The sequence below is a fragment of the Acinonyx jubatus genome, chromosome B3 (assembly GCF_027475565.1).
Source record: "Acinonyx jubatus isolate Ajub_Pintada_27869175 chromosome B3, VMU_Ajub_asm_v1.0, whole genome shotgun sequence".
Classification (NCBI taxonomy): domain Eukaryota; kingdom Metazoa; phylum Chordata; class Mammalia; order Carnivora; family Felidae; genus Acinonyx; species Acinonyx jubatus.
The window spans coordinates 49226465-49249428 of NC_069386.1; the positions used below are offsets into that span (position 1 = coordinate 49226465).

General features: G+C 35.2%; 1 protein-coding gene across 5 annotated transcripts in view; it reads right to left on the reverse strand.

The window, feature by feature from the left end:
* UNC13C (unc-13 homolog C) overlaps positions 1-22964 on the reverse strand; it is a 599100-nt gene that overhangs the window by 338207 nt on the left and 237929 nt on the right. For all 5 annotated transcript variants that reach the window (XR_008299165.1, XM_027067285.2, XM_053223997.1 and 2 more), the window contains one exon: positions 5338-5557. Coding sequence is in view for 4 of the 5 variants with exons in the window: in XM_027067285.2 (XP_026923086.1) it covers positions 5338-5557 (220 nt within the window). In the remaining variant the exon portion in view is untranslated. The remainder of the gene's footprint in view (positions 1-5337; positions 5558-22964) is intronic.

The window sequence follows — 22964 nt, forward strand, 5'->3', positions numbered from 1 at the left end:
TCTATCCTGCTTGGAGATAAGGTTTTTTAACCCACATAATCATAGAATTGTCCGCATTTCAAGACAACAACTGATCCAGAGCAATGTCTGCTTTCTAATAGCCTCTTACTGAGATGCCCTATTGTTTATCCTGATGCGTATTCTCCATTGCAGCAATGGATAATAAAGTGAACTTTTAAAACTACAGACATGTTTCTGGTGGTGTTCAGCCGAAGAGCATTAGCCAGTATTATTAACTCTTTTCACATATGTAGAAAGTGATGCTCAGAGAGTTTTGAAAAATTCTGGTAGCAGCAAGAATAAAAGCCAGATCTTTCTCAAGTAACTCAGGACTATGAAATATAGATATAGATATGGATATACAGATATCCATTGCTTCTGTTATGTTGAACATATGGCATCATAAAAGGCTTGTTTACCATTTTTATCTCCCTACAGCAGCCTACCCCACACTTGAAAATGCTCCATTATTAGTTTATTCCTTGAGGTTCATGACCATTGTGTGAAAGTAACTCAACTACTAGTTCCACTTTTATCCATGTTAATTTATTATTTTCTCTTTAGTGTTGCTGAAAAGTCAATGCAGTAGGTATGTTTTGATTGGCGTATACTCCAAGCTTATGTGTTAGCCACAGTGGACATGCCTTGAGTGATCATCATCATGTGAAGCCAAAATCAGGGCAGCATAGTTTGCCTAAAAGTCAGGGGTACTATATGGGAGAGTGGAAAAGCACCAAAAATAAAATTCAACAACATTCCATTTTTCCCTTAGTACAAACTTTGTGTATTTCTTTACAAATTAAGTCAGATTATGAGGCTGGGAATTCAGAGACCTGGGTTCTAACCCTATCTATAATATCTATTTGATTCTTTTTGGACAAGAAACTGGACTGCGTCAATTCAGTAAGATCAGTAGACTGGGTTCTCCAATCCACTGATCTCAAAGGCTCCCCTAACCATCTATGATTCTATGGAAGAATGATCTTTAAACCATAACATGCTATTTCTTACTGCAGTTCCCATGCCCTCATTTGTTGTTTAACCAACATTTATTGGCATCTAACTATGCTAAAACATGTACTAGGTTCTGAAGACATAAAGAAAATCTCCACCCTAGAGCAGTGGATACACAGAATCCTACTTCTAAGCCTCCTAAGTACTCATTAAAGAAGGGCATTTCTTGGAATGAGCACTGGGTGCCACATGTAAGAGGTGAATCATGGGATTCTACTCCTGAAACCAAGATTACATTGTATGTTAACTAAGTTGAATTTAAAGATAGATAGATAAAAGAGTAGAAGGTTAAAAGATTCCAAGATATGTGTTCAAATCCACTCATGTAAGTTTTTGAAAATATGCTTGAATCCAGGGACAGCAGTGGTTATGTTCTCTTGAGCTCTGAAAGCCCAGAATAAAGCTCCCACCCACAGTAGCTATTTAGTATATATAAATAAATGTCTTAAGATATCACAGTTGCAAAATGTGGTAATACTAATACAAAACAAACAGAATCAATATCTAGTTTGCAGAAAGGAGTGTCCTAGCCAAATTTTGTTAATGCTATCAATTTGCAATGGCTAACAGAACACAGAAGCTTAATATCATGTCAGTGGAAAACACACAGAATGAAAGATCATCTCACAAGATGCTAGTTTCCTGAACTTTTGGCAAAATATTTTCTGTACTTATGCAGGTACTTATATTTCCCAGTTAAGAATTAAAATTAGGCAGAATGCTTATTCCATAGGACTTTGGGATTCCTTCTCTGGAGATGTGAAAAGAAGTATAAGCCAGTTGGGTTACATACCGTCATTATTTGTATATTTTTTCCAATTTTTTGAGTTGTCTCTTTTCTACTTCAAAACAATAATCAAGGAAAGTATTTTATATATGATTTCTCTTCTACTTACGTCTCACTCTGCACACAACCTCACCCCAGCCAACATACATTTTGTCTTTTTGGTTCTTTATCTAAAATTACCAGTGTAACTGTCACGTCAAGTTCCTTATGGGTTATATTCAGTTCATGCAGGTGACAAACAGCTTCTTGATTAGCTACAGTTCTTTTACCACCAAATTCTGTTTCCAAAATAAGAATTAAATAACTTTTTTTTAAATAGCAGGCCACTAACAAGTTATTAAGGAAAAAACAGGTGGACTCTGGCTACTGATACTGGCTGAAACTGAAGGAGCAAGAATGAATCAGTTCTCTTCTTTGAAAGACAGACCCACTTCCCTTTGGTCTCCTGTTTCTGTCTACCACTATGCATGGTTTCCAGCTTTGGGCCAAGAAGGCAGTAACGTGAAGGAACCACCAATAAAATCAGCTAGACAGCAATGGAGGTGAGGCTGTTTGGGGGAACTTATCTGACATTGCCATGCTTCTGTGTGAGAAAATACTGGAGCAGGGTTTTCAATCACCTGGTCTCATTCCACTTGACTGCAAGCATATAAATCATGGACACAAGACTGGATAGGAATGAAACACCCAACTCAAATGAATTTAAAGTAACTTTGCATATCCTCTCCTTGGCATGGATCACTAGTCAGACCACATGTAAAGTGTTTTTTTGTTTTGTTTTGTTTTCATTCTGAGTATTTGTGTGTGTCTATGTTGACAGACTCAATGTCTTCAGAAAAAAAAAAACTAGCAAAATAATAAGGGTCTACAAACCTGAAGAAGACTATTATTTGAAAAAGACAAGTATTTGAAAAATTGTCATATACAATTGAAGTACATATATTAAATATTTCCCCTCCATTGGTAAGATTAAAGAATAGGAGTTTAAAGAGTAAAAGATACCAGGAGGCAGGGCCTGATTCAAGCTGTAATTTATACACAGGAATTTTCTAGTGATGAATTAAGCTCCTGCCAAGGTGTTAAATTCTTCCTAGAGGTGTTCAAACAGATTGACCATTTTGAGAAAGAAATCATAGAACATCCTCATTTTTATAGGAGGCTATATTAGTTAGACTAGACCTTCCAACTCTGATTTCCTTTTTTTTTTTCTTTTAACTCTGTCCTTTTCTTCCATTGGAGGCATACATGGAAATATTTTACACAGGGTGTGCCACCAGCACAAAATTCTTGCTTAACACAATGAAAATAGAAATTTCTTAAGGAAATGTCACAGATTCTGTAGAGAAATTTTCAAATTATATTGATAGCTATTGTGGAAAGGCATGACGTTGAATTCATATACTTGGCAAAGCTTCTTTCTGTTCAATGCAAGTGTGGATTTTAGGGAAACAGTATGGAGGTATTACTAAAGAAAATATTGCCTTCCTGGGCCATTCATACCCACCCTAATTTTTCACAAATATTTTTTATTTTACATGTACATTTTAAAGTATCTTCAAATTTATAATGTATAATGAGTTTAATATATAACCACATAGAAAAACTTGCTTAATTTAACCAATATCCACCAACACATCTTAAGAAATGGATATAGATTATAAAGATGCTTCTAAAATCTAAAGAATGGGTGACATGTTTAGTCTCTAAAACACTGAAAGAAAAATCAGCTAATTTCTGAGGTATAATATACACCTTTTCTTTTCATTAATATATTCAAGTCCTTTGTTTTTATAAATTTATTTATTTATTTTGGTAGAGAGAGAGAGAGCTGGCAAGGGGCAGAAAGAGGGAAAGAGACAATCCCAAGCAGGATCTCTGCTGTCAGCACAGAGGCCAACATGGGGCTCGATCTCATGAACCTTGAGATCATAACCTGAGCCAAAATCAAGAGTCAGATGCTTAAACCAAATGAGCTACCCAGGTGCCCCTCAAGCCATTTGTTTCTGGATGACAATATTTCTCCTGTTTTCTCAAACGTCACCACCCTAATAGGCTTATTTCTTAAGATGCCTGTTTACAATTCACTTTTTAAATAAGTAGACTCAATTCTAATTGGATTATGAGATTATGAAAATTAGCTTAGTACTGAGTCCATACCCCTTCCTTTTAAGCAGTTATTCCTAGATTTTTTTTTCAAAGACACACTACCTATTCTGAAAAAAAAAAAAATGCATTCATTACCATTAACAGCCTCCATTTAATATGATAATTTTGACTGTGTAGGAAGAATACTAATAAAGGAGAGAAAACTGTAGAATGAGTATGACTTACTACAAAACCAAAAGTGACAGCATTTGTGATTTAATCTTTGACATTTTTCTCTGATCCCCCTCAAGTTTAGGAAGGCCATGGACTCTATCCATTGGTTATATTCATATAAACAGTAAACAGAGGGGACAATATTTAGTCATGAAAAAAAAAGTTTGCAAATGAAAGTACATGTTTAAGTACATTTCTTTGGTGATGTGTTTTGTTTGTTTTGTTTTTTGTTTTAGTAATTTAAGGCCAGCAGCCACAACCAAATCAATGCAGGAGTGAAGTCAATAATATATATCTTAGACTGTGATGTTTTGGCATTACTGGACCTAATATAAAATATTAGTATAAATAATTTCTTTTGGAGATGGAAAATTTAAGATAACTTTTAATAAAGGTTGAAGTGATATGTATCTATACACAAGTGTAAAAGGATGAGGAAGCCATTAATATTCATTGAGCATCTCCTATTCACCAACTTCTTAGCAAAGACTATTTCATTTTGTCTTCCCTATAAACCTCTGAGATAAATTTTATTATTCCTGTTCATTTGGTGGAGAAAAATGAAGCCTTTGGTTCCAAGATACCAAATAGGCTTGGAAAAGAATTCAGATTATTGTAATCACAAGGGTGTGCCTTCTGGGGTTCCTGGATAGCTCAGTCGGTTAAGCAACTGACTTTGGTTCAGGTCATGATCTCACTGTTCATGAGTTTGAGCCCTGCATCGGGCTCTGTGAGGACACCTCAGAGCCTGGAGCCTGCTTTGGATTCTGTGTCTCCCTCTCTCTGTGCCCTTCTCCCTCCCTCTCTCTCTCTCTCTCTTTCTCTCTCTCTCTCTCTCTCTCTCTCTCAAAAATAAATAAATATTAAAAATATATGTTACAAGGGTGTGCCTTAGTCCTTGTTTGAGGAACATAACTTGACACCCTCCCACTTTCCACACAGGGCTATTAAGATATGGAAGTAACCAAACAGATCAGAAGCCACTTTCAAGTTTTCTACTGGACAAGCATGCAATTGGTCATTCTGAGGAATCTAAGTCAGAGCCTGGCACTATGGGAACACAGCATCAACAATATAATGTCATGGGTGGTATGTGAATCTTTGTGAAGTAGGAGGGGTAGGGGGTGGAATTACTGAAAACCAGCAAGAACTGCAGAGGCCTAATATGAAAGCATGTAGGTTATGCATACATGTCTTTAGCCTAAGTAGGTACTCACTCTGCAAACAGTCAGCATTTAGGAGGTCCTGACACTTTTCATGGCATTTCACTCCACACTCCAAACACTTCATGCCTTGCCGGGCAATGCCCCACAGGAGCCCTTCACACTCGTAACAGTAGGTGGGTGTTGTTGCCGTCCAGACCTCAAAATTGTGAGGGGTGGTGGAGGACATGGGGTAGATCAGTGCCTGCAAGGTCTTCTTGAAGACATGGATTTTCTGTAAAGATGAGATAAGTTTCAATGCCAGCCAAGTCAGTGTATTTCAAGGATTTCAACAAATAATAAACTATTTTATCATTTTTCCCTGAAAATATTATTTTGAAAGAGCCCCTTAATTATTGATTTAAGTAATCACAAGAACTTTGCTCACTATTCATTTCTCAGTGTACTAGGGTCCAATCTGTCATGTGAACACAAAGAACTCCCTTACATCCCAGACTGGACTGGGTTCCACTGTTGTGCAAGCTTCTTTCATAGCAGCAAGAAGCTCTAATTACTTGATAATATCCACACCCCTGCTATACTGTGGACTCCATGAGGTGAAGGATTATGAAATTCTTGCTCATTGCTATATCAGTCATTGGAGCATAACCTAGTCCCTGTCTTAATATTGGTGCCTAAGAAATATTAATATATACATATATATTTTATACACATATATATGTATAATATATAGTATATTTTATATACATTATAACATATATAGTATATATACTATATATAACACACATACATAATATATATGTGTGTGTGTGTGTGTGTGTGTGTATATATATATACACACACACGCACATATATATGTGTGAGCGTGTACACATGCACACACATCTTTAAATAGCTATCCTTGGTCTAAACTGGTTCTTGGTAAGATTGTTAAGTAGATTCAAAGCATTCTAAATGCTGACTTAATGATCCAGAAACATCCCCACCCCTCTTTTGCATCCTACAGCGGTATCTCTTCCATGACTCTGTACTCTCCCAGACCTTTCAACCCTTCCCAGCTCCAAAGAATGCTCATTCTATAATTCCTTCTACAATGGACTGTTTTCATTGCCTATCCTTTAAGAACAAGGTCACCAACTAATTAATAAGAGAGCACTAGTAGCAGGTAAAACTTATATGCGACTCTCCCATGGTAATGGTAATATTTTAAAGGGAGATAAGTTTTTACAACACATGGAAGGACTCTCAGTGACAAGCCACTGGTGGGGTAGAAAAATTCACTGAATGAGTAGACAGAGGAGACCTGAGTTCCCTAACATAGGGCCATTCAATGAAATTTAATATGGGCTTCTTCAGGACATATTTAGGGCCAGTCTTCGATATTTCTCTTCTTAGTGCCAATCATTGTCTCTGACACATAGTAGGGATATGACACATATTTTGTGGGAATGTTCTTTCACTTAGAAGTATGGTAATCCACAGAGACTTACAAACCTTACTTTCCTCCCCTATCTACCTATCTGCAATATTATTTTGAAGATCAAATTGTATTATAGTAACAAATGTGTTCCACAGACTTCAAAATACTAAATAAATAATAAGTGTTAGTATTGCTACTGGATTTTCCAGAAACCATCCTAGGTTGATAGGAAAAAGATCTGTTTGGATCAGTACTTCTCTGTGCTTTTCATATATAACAATGCAGGTATCTTCTTAAAAGAAAGACTATCACTCTGAAGTTACATTTACAAATAATTTCACAAAACTTCCTGATACATAATGAATGGATATTTACATAAATCCAGTAGGAGCCTAGCATTTACATGAAACATTTATATTTTGCATTAATAATCTTTAAATCTCATTTCAGAATACCTTCCCACAGTGTTGAAATGGGCAACTTTCCGTTATTCTTCAATTCCACAGTATGGTAACAGCATATTTCCCTTTATTAGTATATTCCCCTCATGGTGTGTTTTCCCAGAATATGTTTGGTAATGGTACTGGAATATTCCCTGCAGGGAGTTAAGCTTCACTAAATTTTTTTCTAACTTTTAAACAGCAAGATCCAGCCTTGCTACTACATGAGGGTCTGGCTGAAGCTTTTTATACTTCATGTGAGTCTAGAGAACAGCAGTGTGATCAAATAGAGGAATTATTCAAGCGGGGGACCCCCATATTAGGGTTTATACCAACAACTGGATCCATCCTTTCAATAGAGCCTCACCCAAGTAATCTTTGGCCTCATTTCATAATGAAGATGTTGTCTTGCAAAATAACTGTTAAGAGTTCTTTTTGAATTAAAATGATGTATAATTCATCTTTGCTTCCCCTGCACAGCTTAGCAGAGTATTATTATCAATACCATTAAACTGAATTGAACAATTCACTTTGGCATAACAGATTTTCAATCAGCCATCCATAGACAGTTTCCTGTTCTAGCTGGGCTCAGGGTGTGTGTGTGTGTGTGTGTGTGTGTGTGTGTGTGTGTGTGTGTGCGCGCGCGCGCGTGCGCGCATATAATGTAGCTTTTTGGTTTAGCTAAAAAACAAGTGCGGAATTTAGTTATATTTGCAATCACATCAGGTAATTTGTTGTTCCCTTAGTAGGGGAAAGTAATTCTAACTAAATAGAACACTAGGTGGGAATAGTCTGCTAATGAATACAAGTAAAGAAAAACATACCAACTTAGAAAGTAGGGTTGGGTAAAGGGTTGTTTTGAACATGAACTTATCTACATGTTTTAAGGTTAAGTAAATGGTTCATACATTTTATCTAATATCCTGTGACTATTATCTTTTTCATTGAATTCAAATTATATATAGTCAGTCCTCTACATTCTTAAGCTATAGCAGGAGTAATAAATTTAAGGAAGAGTTCCTAAAAAATTAAACATACTGGAGAAAACCAAATAAAAGACAGTTCTAAGTAAACAGATGAGAAGTTTTCATTGAAATGTTTTGTTTGGTTGGGTTTAAAGAGCCATGATCCATTTCATAAAAAGAGAATGAAGCTAATTTCAAAAAAAAAAACAAAACGATAGTAACATTGAAAATTTACTAGATAGGGGCGCCTGGGTGGCTCAGTCGGTTGAGCATCCGACTTCAGCTCAGGTCATGATCTCGCGGTCCGCGAGTTCGAGCCCCCCGTCGGGCTCTGGGCTGATGGCTCAGAGCCTGGAGCCTGCTTCTGATTCTGTGTCTCCCTCTCTCTCTGCCCCTCCCCCGCTCATGCTGTGTCTCTCTCTGTCTCAAAAATAAATAAACGTTAAAAAAAATTAAAAAAAAAAAGAAAATTTACTAGATAACACACTGAAAATCAACTGAATGGGGCATTAAAACAAATTGAACATTTAAAAGATGGAGAAGCTGGAGAAAATATTGTATACTTCACTACAAGGTATATATCCTCGGTCTGACAGAAATGATAATATGTATCTTTTTCACTTGTGATCTTGGGGATATGAGCATGTCTATCAAAGCTGAAAATTAAAATAAATGACATATGGAAACAGTTCTTACTGAAGCAAAGTATAAGATGTAAGGATGGTCAGTTCAGAAACTCAGGAAATGATTAGCTAGGAAAGCATGTACAAATATACCTCATAAGGGATTCTTACTCTCACAAGAATACTGCATCCTGGGAAAATAAGGTAATTTCTTAGTTAGCAAAGACCAACCAGACCAAACAAGATTATAAAAAGGACCAAAAATAAAAGAGTTCTGTGGAATAAGACAAAAAAGATAGGGTATGAAAAACTGAATAAAACAAGGAGAAGCCCCAGAATTAGCCACTGAACATGACAGATGGGAGTTTGTAACTATTAGAAGTTGCCTTAAAAGGAAGGGATTTTTTTTATGTAGTACATTAAACAGATAGAAAGATAATTAAGTACAGTTAATAAACAGGATCCTCACTAATATGAAAGGATGAGACTGCGTATGTTATCTGGGGAGAGTTTCTGGCCTACGTAAATCCAGATATGTAGAGAAGATGATGCCAAGAACAAGCAGAGCCCTAATCTAATGGGATTAGGAAACAAGGACAGAATGAATTCAGCAAAAGAGAAGACTTGCTGTTAATCTATTATAAAGGTTTCTAAAATTTCCAAATATTCCACAATAAACATTTAATACTTTCTAAAATATATTTTTTTAAATATTCTTTCATTCACTGTATGATCAAGTTGCATTTTACATCCAAGAGAAGACTCTTGTTTCTATATGACAAAAGACAAAGGATGCTGGTATTTATGGATGTGTATATATGTTCTTTATTTCCCCCTCTTTTAAAAGTCACAAAGCTTTTGTAAATCATGCTCAATACTTCATGGAAGTTACTTACAAAATAAAATAATTCTCACTGGCAAACAACATTGCTGGCTTTTCCTCCATTCTAAATAAAAACAAAAGCAGCAACAACAACAACCACCAATCTCAGATGTCACTTTCCAGTATGTATTTTCTAATTATATCAAAATGTATGCTCACTGCGGAAACAATTTATAAAACAAAAAAGCACTAAAAAAACAAACAAAAAGTTACTCAATTTAATATTTGAAACTTAGTCATGGTTTGATTTGTGTTCTCCGAGGATTTTTTTCTATTTATATACAGAATGTAAGACTTATGCAATTAGGAATAAAACCTGTAAACATCAGTTTTATATTACTGAACTGACTGAAGAAAAAAGAAGGTGACTTACTTTGTGAAGACACCGTTTTATCCGTAGAAATGAGGGTAGGAAATGCTTTGGCTCTGATAAACCTCTTTAGCCAAATACAGATTACAGATTACAAAGGAAAGGATGCTCACATCCTAAACAATGATTTTGTTAAAAATCTGTCCTCTAATAAACTATAATCTTGGGTGAAATGCTATAATATGTCACTTTCTGAACAATTAGGACACACAAAAAAATGAATTGTCTTTTCTACATAACTATATGAGAAAATTAAAATGAACCCAATAAATAAAGCATTCAGGCTTCCTGCCAAAGGCAATGACTAGTGTTTTTAGACAATCAATATTCCAATCAACCAAATGTTAATACAATAGGAACAAAGCATGTCTATCTCCATTTGCCATACACCTGTTCTCTTTTTCCTCTACCATGTTAACCAGTGACTGAACAAATAAAGTTTTAATCTTCTCATCATCCTGTGGGTTTCCTCATAGGATTATGTAAACCATGATTTTCCTATTCTCAAAAAAAATCACATTTTGATAACTATAAGAAAAAATATGCTTCTTGTTTTGAAGCATTATTCATGTACCTTGGGGAAAAAATCTATTTGCTGTCCTGTAGGTATCATTTCACTCTTTCTGTACAAAAGCATCAGAAATATTTGCAGAGCAAATATTATGTACAATGTGACCTTTGAAATTTGTTATAAACAAGAAGACAGAACAATGGCATAAGAAGTTTGTAAGTATAAAAACAGCCTAATTTCAGGTCTGATTTACTCACAAGGACAATCATCACATAAGACTGACTGTAGAAGTTAAAGTTATTCAGGTAAAATTTTGTACCAGAAAAGTGAAGACACCAAAAGTTATGTGCCTATCCTTGGAAAAGTGTGAATAATTTGTATTACTTATATTGTTTTTTAACAGACACTAATTATCATTGAGCTAAGTGACTTAGTAAGTCCAAATAAAGAGAGTGAATAATGATAAAGAAGAGGATACAATAATTAAAGAAGAGTTCAAAGTAACACAGACCTATTATGACAGAAAACACAACCTGGAAACAAATTAGGACAGATTTGTCATGTACTGTATCACTTTTCTTCAATTCAAACTTTCAATGAAATTGTGAATGTAATTATATAAAGTTCTAAAGACTCCACCCAAAAACTGTTAAAATAAACAAACTCAGTAAATTTGTAGAATATAAAATCAATACACTAAGATGTGCTTCATTTCTATGCATAAATAACAAATCGTCAGGGAAACGAAGAAATGAATTTAACTTACACTTGCATCAAAAAGAATAAAATACCTAGAAGCAAATATAACCAAGGAGATGAAAGATCTATACATTGAAAAGTATAAAATATTAGCGAAAGAATCAGAGAAGACACAAATAAATGAAAGATACTCCATGCTCATGGGTTGGAAAAATATCATTAAAATGTTCATATTATCCAAAGCAATACATAGGCTCCACACAATCCCTATGAAAATTTCAATGGCAATTTTCACAGAAATAGAAGCAGCAAACTTAAAATTTGCACGGAACCACAAAATCGTGAACAGAGAAAACAATCTCAAGGAAAAAAAAAAAAACTAGAGGCAACACTTTCCCTGATTCCAAGCTATATTATAAAGATACCATAATCAAAACAGCATTGTACTGCATAAAAACAGACACATAGATCAAAAGAACAGAACAGAGCCTCAAAATAAACCCACACATATATGTTCTATTAATTCATGACAAAGGAGCCAAGAATATACAATAGGGAAAGGACAGTCTCTCTTTAAGAGATGTGCTGGGAAAACTGAATAGCCACATGCAAAGGAATCAAACTGAACCATGATCTTATAAGATACACAAAAAATTTTATAAGAAATTAATTAAATACTTAAATATAAGACCTGAAACCATAGGCTCCTAGAAGAAAACACAGGGGATAAGCTCCTTGACATTGGTTTTGGTGATGATGTATTTTGGATTTGACACAAAAAGCAAAAATAAGAGGAGCTACATTAAACTAAAAACATTAAACTAAAAAACTTCTTCACAGTAAAAGAAACCATAAAAAAATGAAAAGACAATATGCTGAATAGAAGAATATATTTGCAAATCATGTATCTGACAAGGGAATAATATCCAAAATATATAAAGAACTCATACAACTCAATAGCTAGAAAACAAACTGATTTAAAAATGGGCAGAGGATCTGGACAGGTATTTGTCCAAATAAGACATAGGTATGGCTAAAAGGTACATGAAAATATATTCACTATCACCAATCTTCAGAGAGATGCAAATCAAAACCAAGAGATAACACCTTACATCTGTTAGAAAGGCAGTATTAAAACCACAAACAATAACAAGTGTTGGCAAGGATTTGGAGAAAAGGGAACACTTCTGCACTGTTGGTGGGAATTTAAATGGAAAACAGTATAGAATTACCATAAAAAATTAAAAATTAAAAATAGAACTACCATATGACCCAAAAATCCCACTTCTGAGTAATTATCCAAAGAGAATAAAAGTATTAATTTGAACATATACCTCCATGTTAACAGAAGCATTATTTTCAACAGTAAAGACACAGAAACAACCTAAGTGTCATTAGAATGGATAAGAAAATGTGTGTGTGTGTGTATGTATAATAGAATGTAATTCAGCTATAAAAGAGTAAAATCTTGCCATATGCAACAACATGGTTGGATCTTGAGAACATTATGCTAAGTGAACTAGATCACAGGAAGATGAATACTGTATGATCTTACTTACACGTAGAATCTAAGAAAACAGAAACAAAAACAAAAGCAAAAACAAAAAGCCAAGCTCACAGATACAGAGAACGGACTGGTGATTGCCAGAGGCAGAGGATGGTAGGTAAAGTTTGTGAATGGGGCCAAAAGGTGTAAATTTCTAGTTATGAAACAAGTAAATCATGGGATTATAATATACACTATGGTGACCATAGTTAATACTGTGCTGTGCATTTGAAAAATGCTGATCATAAAAATTATCACAAGAAAGAAAAAAAATGAAACTGTGTTTGGGTGATGGAAGTTAACTAAACTTACTGTGGTGATTATTTTACATATGTAAAAATATTAATTCATTATGTTGTACACTGGAAACTAATATGTTATAGGTCATATATACCTCAATAAAAAAGTGTATACAATAATAAAGGTAGTATGAAATGAGTAATTTATTAAATATAAGAGACTAAAACAAATATGAATTCATTCACTGGAGAGTAACTTTTACCAATTTAAGATGGAAAGTCTATTTTTTTTTTTTTTTTACCACTTGGGATAGATACAGATAATCTTTTGACAGAGACCATGAAATTAGAAAGATGGGCTAGGATATTGTAGAAATAAGAGAGGAAAGGAGGTCATCTCTGTTAAAAGGAATCCTTTTCACTGTCCTCGTGTAACCAAGCAAAGCCAGTCATGGAGCCATGGAAAGTGGTATGGTAAACGCAGATTATGATAAAAACTACAATATTTACTACACACTTATATGTTTAAAATGGTTGAAGTGCTTTCCATTTGTTATCTCAATGATACTCCCAATAGTACTCTAGCATCGATAATGTATTTGTTTTACGTGCTGGAAAACTGATCTGTCAATGTGGCAGATTGAGTTGATATAGTGAAGCGTTGAGAAAAAATAGTTTAATATGTAAAAGGATTAAAATGAAATAGATTCTCCAGGTGCTTGAGGAAAAAAAAGGAACTTACTACCAGAATTATGAAAGCTGATTCCACGGAAGCCCAAAGGATGATCCAGTTAAACTCTATGGGCTACAAACTTGGCGGTTTTTAGACCATTTTCTGATATGACATTTCGACTTACCTTTTATTTAATGTTATCATTGAGGCTAGTAATGAGAGCTTAAGAATTTTTGGATCTTTTTTTTTTCAGGACAGAGTTACTAACTTTAAAGTTTGAAGACAAAGATACTACCAAAAAAAAAAAAAAACGAAACAAACAAAAACAAACAAAAAAAGAAAGAAACAAAGGAAGAAAAAGAAAAGAAAATGGCAGGCCAGTATCTCTAATGAACATAGATACAAATATCCTCACAGAATTTTAACAACCTGAATTCAACAATACATTAAAAAAATGATTCACCATGGTTAAGTAAGATTTATTCCAGGGATGCAAGGGTAGTTTAATATTTATAAATCTATCAATGTGATACATCACATTAACAAGAGGAATAGTAAAAAAATTATATAATCTCAATAGATACAGAAAAAGCATTTTACAAAATACAAAATCTATTCATGATAAAAACTCTCAAAGTGGGTTTAGAGGGAACATACCTCAACACAATAAAGGCCATATATGAAAAACCCACAGCTAACATCATACTCAATGGTGGGAAACTGAAAACTTTTCCTCTAAGATCAGGAATAAGATAAGGATGTCCACTTTTGCCACTTTTATTCAACATAGTACTGGAAGTTCTAGCTGCAGCAATCAGAAAAAAAAAAGAAAAGAAAAGAAAAATAAATAAATAAATAAGCATCCAAATTGGTAAGAAAGAAGTAAAACTGTCACTATTGACAGATAACATGATACTATATATAAAAAAATCCTCAAGTCTCCATCAAAAAAATATTAACACTTATAATTTGGTAAAGGTTACACAAAATTAACATACAGAAGTCTGTTGTGTTTCTATACACTAATAATGAAATATCAAAAAGAGAAATTAAGAAAACAATCTCATTTACAATTGCACCAAGAATAAATTTAACCAAGAAGGTGAAAAGCCCATACTCTGAAAACTACAAGATATTGTTGAAAGAATTTGAAGATGACACAAATGGAAAGATGTATCATGCTCATAGATTGGAATATTTTTTAAATGTCCACACTACCCAAGGCAGACTACAGATTCAGTACAATCTCTATCAAAATAGCAGTAGCATTCTTCACAGAACTAGAAAAAAATAATCCTAAAATTTGTATGGAAATACAAAAGACCTCACATAGCCAAAGCAATCTTGAGAAAGAAGAACAAAGCTTGAGATACACTACAAAACGGTAGTAATCAACACAGTATGGTACTGGAACAAAAACATACACCTAGAACAATACAACAGGAAAAATGCTCTAAAATAAACCCGCAACTATAAACGCAATCTATGACAAAGAAAGAAAGAATATACCATGGGAAAAAATAGTCTCTTGAATAAGAGATGATGGGAAAACTGGACAGCTACATGTAAAGAATGAAAACTGGACCACTTTTTTATATCATGCACACAACCAATTTAAAGACCTGAATGTGAGGGGCACCTGGGTGGCTCAGTGGGTTAAGCGTCTAAGTTTTATTTCAGGTCATGATCTCAGGGCTTGTGAGGTTCCACACTGACAGTGAGGAGGAACCTGTCTGGGATTCTCTGTCAACCTCTCTGCCTCTCCACGCATGTACGTGTACACTCTTCCTCTTAACATAAACATTAAGGGGTGCCTGAGTGGCTCAGTCGGTTAAGCATCCAACTTTGGCTCAGGTCATGGTCTCAGGGTTAGTGAGTTCAAGGCCCACGTCGGGCTCTGTGCTGAAAGCTCAAAGACTGGAGCCTGCTTCAGATTCTGCGTCTCCCTCTCTCTGCCCCTTCCCTGCTCACACTCTGTCTCTCTCTCCCTCAAAGTAAATAAATGTTAAAAAATAATATTAAAAAGAAGACCTAGTAGTGCATGGGTGACTCAATTGGTCATGATCTCATGGTTCATGAGTTTGAGCCATACACTGGGATCTGCGATGACAGCACAGAGCCTGCTTGGGATCCTCTCTCTCTCTTTCTCAGAAGTAAACAAACAAACAAAAAAAAAGACCTAATTTGAGACTTGAACCCATAAGCCTCCTGAAAGAAAACACAGGCAGTATTATCTTGGACATCAACTTGAACAATATGTTTATGTATCTGTTTCTTGAGACAAGGGGAAAAAAAGTAAAAATAAACTATTGGGACTGCACCCAAATAAAGAGGTTTTGCACAGCAAAGGAAACCATTGACAGAACAAAAAGATGACCTACTGAATGAGAGAAAATATTTGCAAATGATATATCCAAGCGGTTAATATCCAAAGTATATAAAGAACTTCTATAATTCAATACCAAAACCAAACGATCCAATTAAAAAAATGAGCAGAGGATCCGAATAGACATTCTTCCAAAAAAAGACATACAGATGGCTAACAGACACATGAAAAGATGCCTCATGTCACCATCCATCAGGGCTAATCAAAACCATAATGTGAGATCACTTCACACCAGTCAGAATGGCTTGTATCAAAAACAGGAAATGAGTGTTGGTGAGGATGTTGAGAAAAGAGAACCCTCATGCACTATTGGTGGGAACGTAAGTTGGTGGAGCCACTGTAGAAAACAGTATGGAGGTTCCTCAAAATTTAAAAATGAAACTATTAATATGATCCAGTAATTCCACTACTGGATATTCACAAAAGAAAACAAAAAAAAAAAAAGAAAGAAAACACTAATTTGAAAAGACATATACACCCTTATATTCATTACAGCATTATTACCATAGTCAAGAAATGAAAGCAACTTTAATAAATGGACAAAAGAATGGTATACACAGACAGATATGTACACCCACACACATAAGGGATTACTTGTCCATAAAAAAGAATGAGACCTAGCCATTTGCAACAGCATGAATGGACTTATAAGACTTTGTACTAAGTGAAATAAGTCAAAGAAAGACAAATACCATATCATTTCATTCATATGTGGAATTTACAAAAATAAACAAGTAAGGAACAAAAGAAGAAAGAGAGGCATGGGACACCTGGGTGGCTCAGTTGGTTAAGTGTCAGACTTTGGCTCAGGTCATGATCTCATGGTGTGTGGGTTCCAGCCCCATATTGGGCTCTGTGCTGACAGCTCAGAGCCTGGAGCCTGCTTCAGATTCTCTGTCTCCCTCTCTCTTTGCCCCTCCCACACTCATACTCTGTCTCTCTCTGTCTTTCAAAAATATAAAAGAGAGAGAGAGAGGTAAACCAAGAAACAGACTCTTAACTGTAGAGAACTGACAGTTAATGGGGGTAGTGGAGGCGATGGGTTAAATAGGTGATGGGGATTAAGGAGTGCACCTGTGATGAACACCAGGTGATGCAGTGAAGTGTTGAATACTGTATTACACATCTGAAATGAATATTACACTGTAGGTTAACTGGAATTTAAAAACTTTTTAAAAAAATGATGACAATAAAAAAAAACACAAATGACATACTAAAACAAAACCACACATCGTTTCTCTTTAAAAATTTTTAAAATTATTTATTTTTAAGAGAGGGAGAGAAAGCAAGAGCAGGGAAGGAGCAGAGGGGGATAGAGTATACGAAGCAGGATCTGTGCTGACAGCAGAGAGCCCAATGTGAGGCTCAGACTCATGAGGGAGGAGACCATGACCTGAGCTGAGGTCAGAGGCTTAATTGAGTGAATCACCCAGACACCCCTACCTTGTTCCTCTTAAAGAGAAGAAACTGATGATTCCAAGTGGAGGTGGGTGGGGAGATGGGTGAAATAAAGGGTATTAAGAGATACAAACTTCTGGCTATAAAATAAACTAATCACAGCAATGAAAAAAATACAGCACAAGGAATATAGTCAATAATATTGTAATAACATTGTATGGGAACAGATGGTGACGACACTTAATCATGGTAAACACAGACTAATGTACAGAATTGTCAAATCAATATTATACACCTGAAACTAACATAGCAATGTATGTTAATTATACTTCAATAAAAGAAATTGTAAAGTATATTTATGATACATTTAGGAAACATCTGCTATATTAAAATAAACAGTATAGATCATTTTAATTCATCTGTTGAGGAGAGGGAAAGTAAAACTCAACCTCCACAAAAGAACCTTAGAAAAGCAATTAAAAAAGAGACAGTATATTTTTAAAGAGGAATAGAACTAAGCTCAAATACACTATCATAAATGTAAATTGATTGAGTTCACCTGTAAAAAGACAAATTCTTGAATTGAATTGAAACTAAGCTCTGTGAGGGGCGCTTGGGTGGCTCAGTCGGTTAAGCTTGTGACTTCATTTCTGGTCATAATCTCACAGTTCGTGGGTTCATAGCCCCACATCAGGCTCTGTGCTGATAGCTCAGAGGCTGGAGCCTGCTTCAGATTCTGTGTCTCACTCTCTCTCTGCCCCTTGCCTGCTCACACTCTGTCTCTCTCTAATATAAATAAATAAACATTAAAAATTAAAAAAAAAGAAAATTAAGCTATGTGAGGTACACATAAAACATGTTAAGACTTAAAGAATGACTAAAAAAGTTCTATCAAGGAAATACTGAATCTATCAATTTGGTATAGCTGTATTAATAGCATAGAGAAAATATTTTAAAGAAAAAACATTTAAGACATTAATAAGATTACCAACAAAGTTGAAAGAAAATTATTCAGGAATATAGAAGTCCCAAAACTTATGTACCCAACAAAAAGAGCCCATATGGTATACCTACAAAATTATGAGCCAAACTATAAAATAGTCAATTAAATGCAAATCACCAAATTTGTATTCCATGTCCTCTGAAAATAATACAATGTAGTAACAATAATAGTTCATATGGCTTGTCTTTGGGAGAATAAACATTCTAAATTGACTTAAATATTAATCATTGCATCATTTATTAAATATTTATTTTTCTCTTCCTAAGCTGTCATGGATACACAAGTATATATACTGTTCTTCAATTATTTTGTAATTATTCTTTTGTGTGTATGCAATAGTTAATAATAAAGTCAAAATTAGTGAACTATGTAGAAAAGTAGGTTCATGGTAAATACAGAGAATAGAATATGAATCTAAATAAGAAAATAAATGAAATAGAAAAAAACCAATATGGAGTCAACAAAACAAACACCAGAGAAATCTCTTGCAGTATTGATTTAAAAAGAGAGAAAACACAAATAAGGTGAAAATGGCATAATCTTTTTTTTTGAATGTTTGTTTATTTTTTAGACAGATTGTGTGAGCAGGGAAGGGGCAAAGAGAAGGGTACAGAGGATCTAAATTGGGCCGTGTGTTGACAGCAGAGAGCCCGGATGTGGGGCTCAAATTCACATCACCATGAGATGATGACCTGAGCTAAAGTCGGACACTCAACTGACTGAGCCACCCAGGCACCCCAGCACAAGTTTTATGTCATACAATTATATGAACAATTTGATGGAATTTGAAATTTTAGGTGATAAAAAAAGGACAACTTTCTGGAAAAAATATAAATGATCAAAACTGAATCAAGAACAAATGTTTAAAGAACATGGATGGAACTACTACATTAAATTGATTCAGTAGTCAAATAACCATTCTCAAAAAAATTACACAATGGTTTTTGAGGCAAGTTTGTCCATCTTTCAAGGCATAGCAACACGTACTGTGCACAAACTATTCAAGAGAAGTAAGAAAAGAGACAGCTTCCCAACTTATTTTACAAAGCTAGGTTATTGACGCCAAAATTGCTTAAAGACACAGTAAACCACAGGGCATTTTATTTATAAACACAGATGAAAAATCTTATGTAACTAGCAAACATAAGAAAGTCAAGGCCAAGAAAGTTTCAGTAACTTGCCCATGTTCCTACAACTAGTAAATAGTGGAGCTCTATCTCTCTCAAACCAAAGACTCTGTTCTTGAAGGAGAGACGCAGGACCAATAACAAGACTTGCAAACAAGAGAACATCTTTAAATTTGTGATTACCATGGATTTCCATATCAGTACACCCTGGAATCTGACCTGCAGCTGCGGAGGTTACAGGGAGGCATGGGACAAAGCATATACTCTAGAGACTTCATTGCGACTCCTCTTCCCTCTCTGCAACCTGCTCTGGCTGGCAAGACAATGTTTTCTTTTAATTCTCACAAACTGTGGACAGTAAGTATTATTACTTTTATTTTACAAATGAGGTGAACACATCTTAGGGAGGCAAAACGTACTGAAAAGAAATGAGTTCACAAAGATAATAGAGGTAGAGCTGAAATTCAAATTCAGACCCTTGTCACTTCAGTTCTCAATTATCTGGTTTGAAATTGTTCCTGTCCCGAGTCAGTGTACCTGGGCATAGTGTGAGCCTGCAGCTTCCTGACTGAACCTCAGGCACCACACAGGTATTCTGGCCTGCTTCCTGCTTCTATGTCATCTTTCCAGGATTATGCTAAAAATAGGGCCCAGATCTGATCTAATTATTCCCATACCTAGTTCTTATAAGTCCCTTTCATTGGGCATGGATCTTGTCATTGAAAGGACCTCCACTCACCTAGATAAACCAAACTTCATGAGAATTGACACTTCTGGAAGCAAGCCAATAGACCAGCCCCCTAACCATAGTTAGATGCGAATACCTGGGACAGAATAAAGAGGGTACTAGAATCCCTTCCAGACTTGGTGATTTGCATCCCTTACCCAACTTGAGTGTCCCATAACCCTCATCAGACACTGTCAATTTAAATACTCCCACCTGTTAAGAAGCTTTCACTACAACCTGTAGCAATAGTGGGAGTAAAACATGCTATCTCAGCTCCCTTCTCACTGTATTATAAACCTCATGATGGCAGGGAGTTTTAGTAGAGTTATTCACTGTCATATTTCAGAATCTGTAACAATGCCTGACACATAATAGACACTCAAATCAGTGATTTATTGAATGGTTTTAATTTGATTCCCCACTGTTGGGGCCACACCCAGGAAACTGAGTCTGTGAAAACAAGCACAAAGCAGAACAGTAGAGCATCAGGAATACTACTGTTGTGATACAGGGATACTAGAGTGTTACCCCTTCTTGTGTTATTAGGTCAGATCGAAATGTTCAGAAACTATGGTCCTTAAGGGCTTTTTAGACTGAGATTTCCAATCAGCCCCAATAGGTCTCTGTGGGCAAGATGGAAATGGTGATAGATGGGGGCACCTGGCATTGCTTTACCCACTGCTCACAGGGAGACCACAGAAGTGATGCTGGCAGACCCACTGTCATCTCACATCAAACTTGAGAGCCCTTTCATGCTTTGGAAGAGATGACTGAACTTTTTACCATGTATCTCTTTAATTAAAACAGATGTGCCAACATGTGATATTTTCCACACGGCAAAGCCATTTTCCTTTATGTAAAGGACACATATTTCATGCTTTCACATTAAAGGTGCCTAGGAAGGTTTTCAACACCCAAAAGTGGGAATTATTTGCTTCAGCATTTATGTTAGTTGCCGATGTAATGACTTAATGTGACAGCTTGTCAAGAGTGACATTTAATATGCCTGTTGTGCACAAGTCATATTTCATTTACTTTTTGAGATATGGGCCCCAGGGAAATGGGCTTTATGAATTCCATGGAGAGCTGATGAACTCTATTCATCCACCCAACACCCACACAGAAAAGTCTTTTACATAGGTTTTCTGAAACTAAAGAAATAAATGTATGTTTAAGTGGATGAGAAGATCAATAATTAATTTAACCATAAAGTGAAGGTGTGTTCCCTATCCAGGGCCACAGAAGATGTAATAGCATTCTTCTCATTTCTATCGCTTTCCTATTAACTTTTCATACGAATGAATATTTGTGGTTCAGACAAATACCATATTTACAAAAAGGAAATAGTGTAGGAGTTTAATGATAAAAACGCTCAACCTTGCTTACTCCCTCAAAAGCCCAAGACTAGACACTTCAAGATTCAGCAAGCAATATGGTGCATTTTCATGTACCAGAAGATTTTTAATTTCATTTGTATCCAAACTACACTCAAATATTACATGTCATCATAAATCTAATAGATAAGAATAAGATCCTTGGAAAATCAGCCACATTTTGTTAATACTTTGGCACAAGAGAAAATGTTTTTATTTACTGTAGCACCCAAATATTCAAATGGATGTTTTTTGTTTTTTATTTTTGTTTTGTTTTGTTTTTTCTGATATGCACTAGGCTGGGGAGAGTTTGGGATAGAGATCTAGTAAAGGTTGGTTTCTGGGTTTAAGACACAGTGACAAGAAGAAGAAACTGTGAAATATACATATAAATAATGGTGTTAAATGCCAAGTCTATAGAGATTTAAAACAAGTATTATCAGTGGCAAATTTTTTCTTCTATAGGAATGACAAAGTCCTTTACATTCTATAGGACTATAGGAGTGTCACTCCTATAAAATCTATTAGTTCACCTAAGGGAGGACACATAAATTGTCTCTAGTAAAAACCCAACAGACTGGCTGGGCAGGAAGGAGTTACCACAGCACAACATCCACTGCACGTTAGAATCGCCTAAAATTTTTTTTAAATCCCTTTAGACCCAAGCCACATCTGAAGCCAATTAAATCAGAATCACTGGGAGCTAGACCCAGGCATCTGCATGGTTTAAAGCTACCACAGGTGACTCTAATGAGCCAAATTCAAGAATTCTTGACCTAGATATTGGAGTCTACTTGTATTTTCTAACCAGTTGGTTCTTTCATTCAACAAGAATTTACAAAGTACCTACCTCATGTCAGATAATGTACTAAGCAATAGGGGTGAAAGTATTTAACAAGAGCAAAAAAACAGGACACAATGCTACCCTCAAGAAAGCAGTCTAAAAGCAAATGTTTACGCAAAATAATAAAGTTAATTGCTTATAAAAATAATAAAACCAGCAGCTTGCATTTATGTTTTACTATACTCTAAGCAGTGCCAAGTGTTAAAAATGTATCCACTCTTTTAATAATTTGTCTTATTACCTCACTATACAGATGAGAGAAATCGACTCAGAGAAGTTAGATAAAATGCCAGGTGTAACAATGCTAATTTACTGGTACAGATGGGACTCACCCCAAGCAACCTTCACTTTTGCTATACTACAGTATGGAGGTTGTGATTAAATGCTAGAAAAAGCTCAAAGGAGGAAGCTGAAAATTCAGCCACAAGGGGAGAAAGATGTTTGGGACAGACTC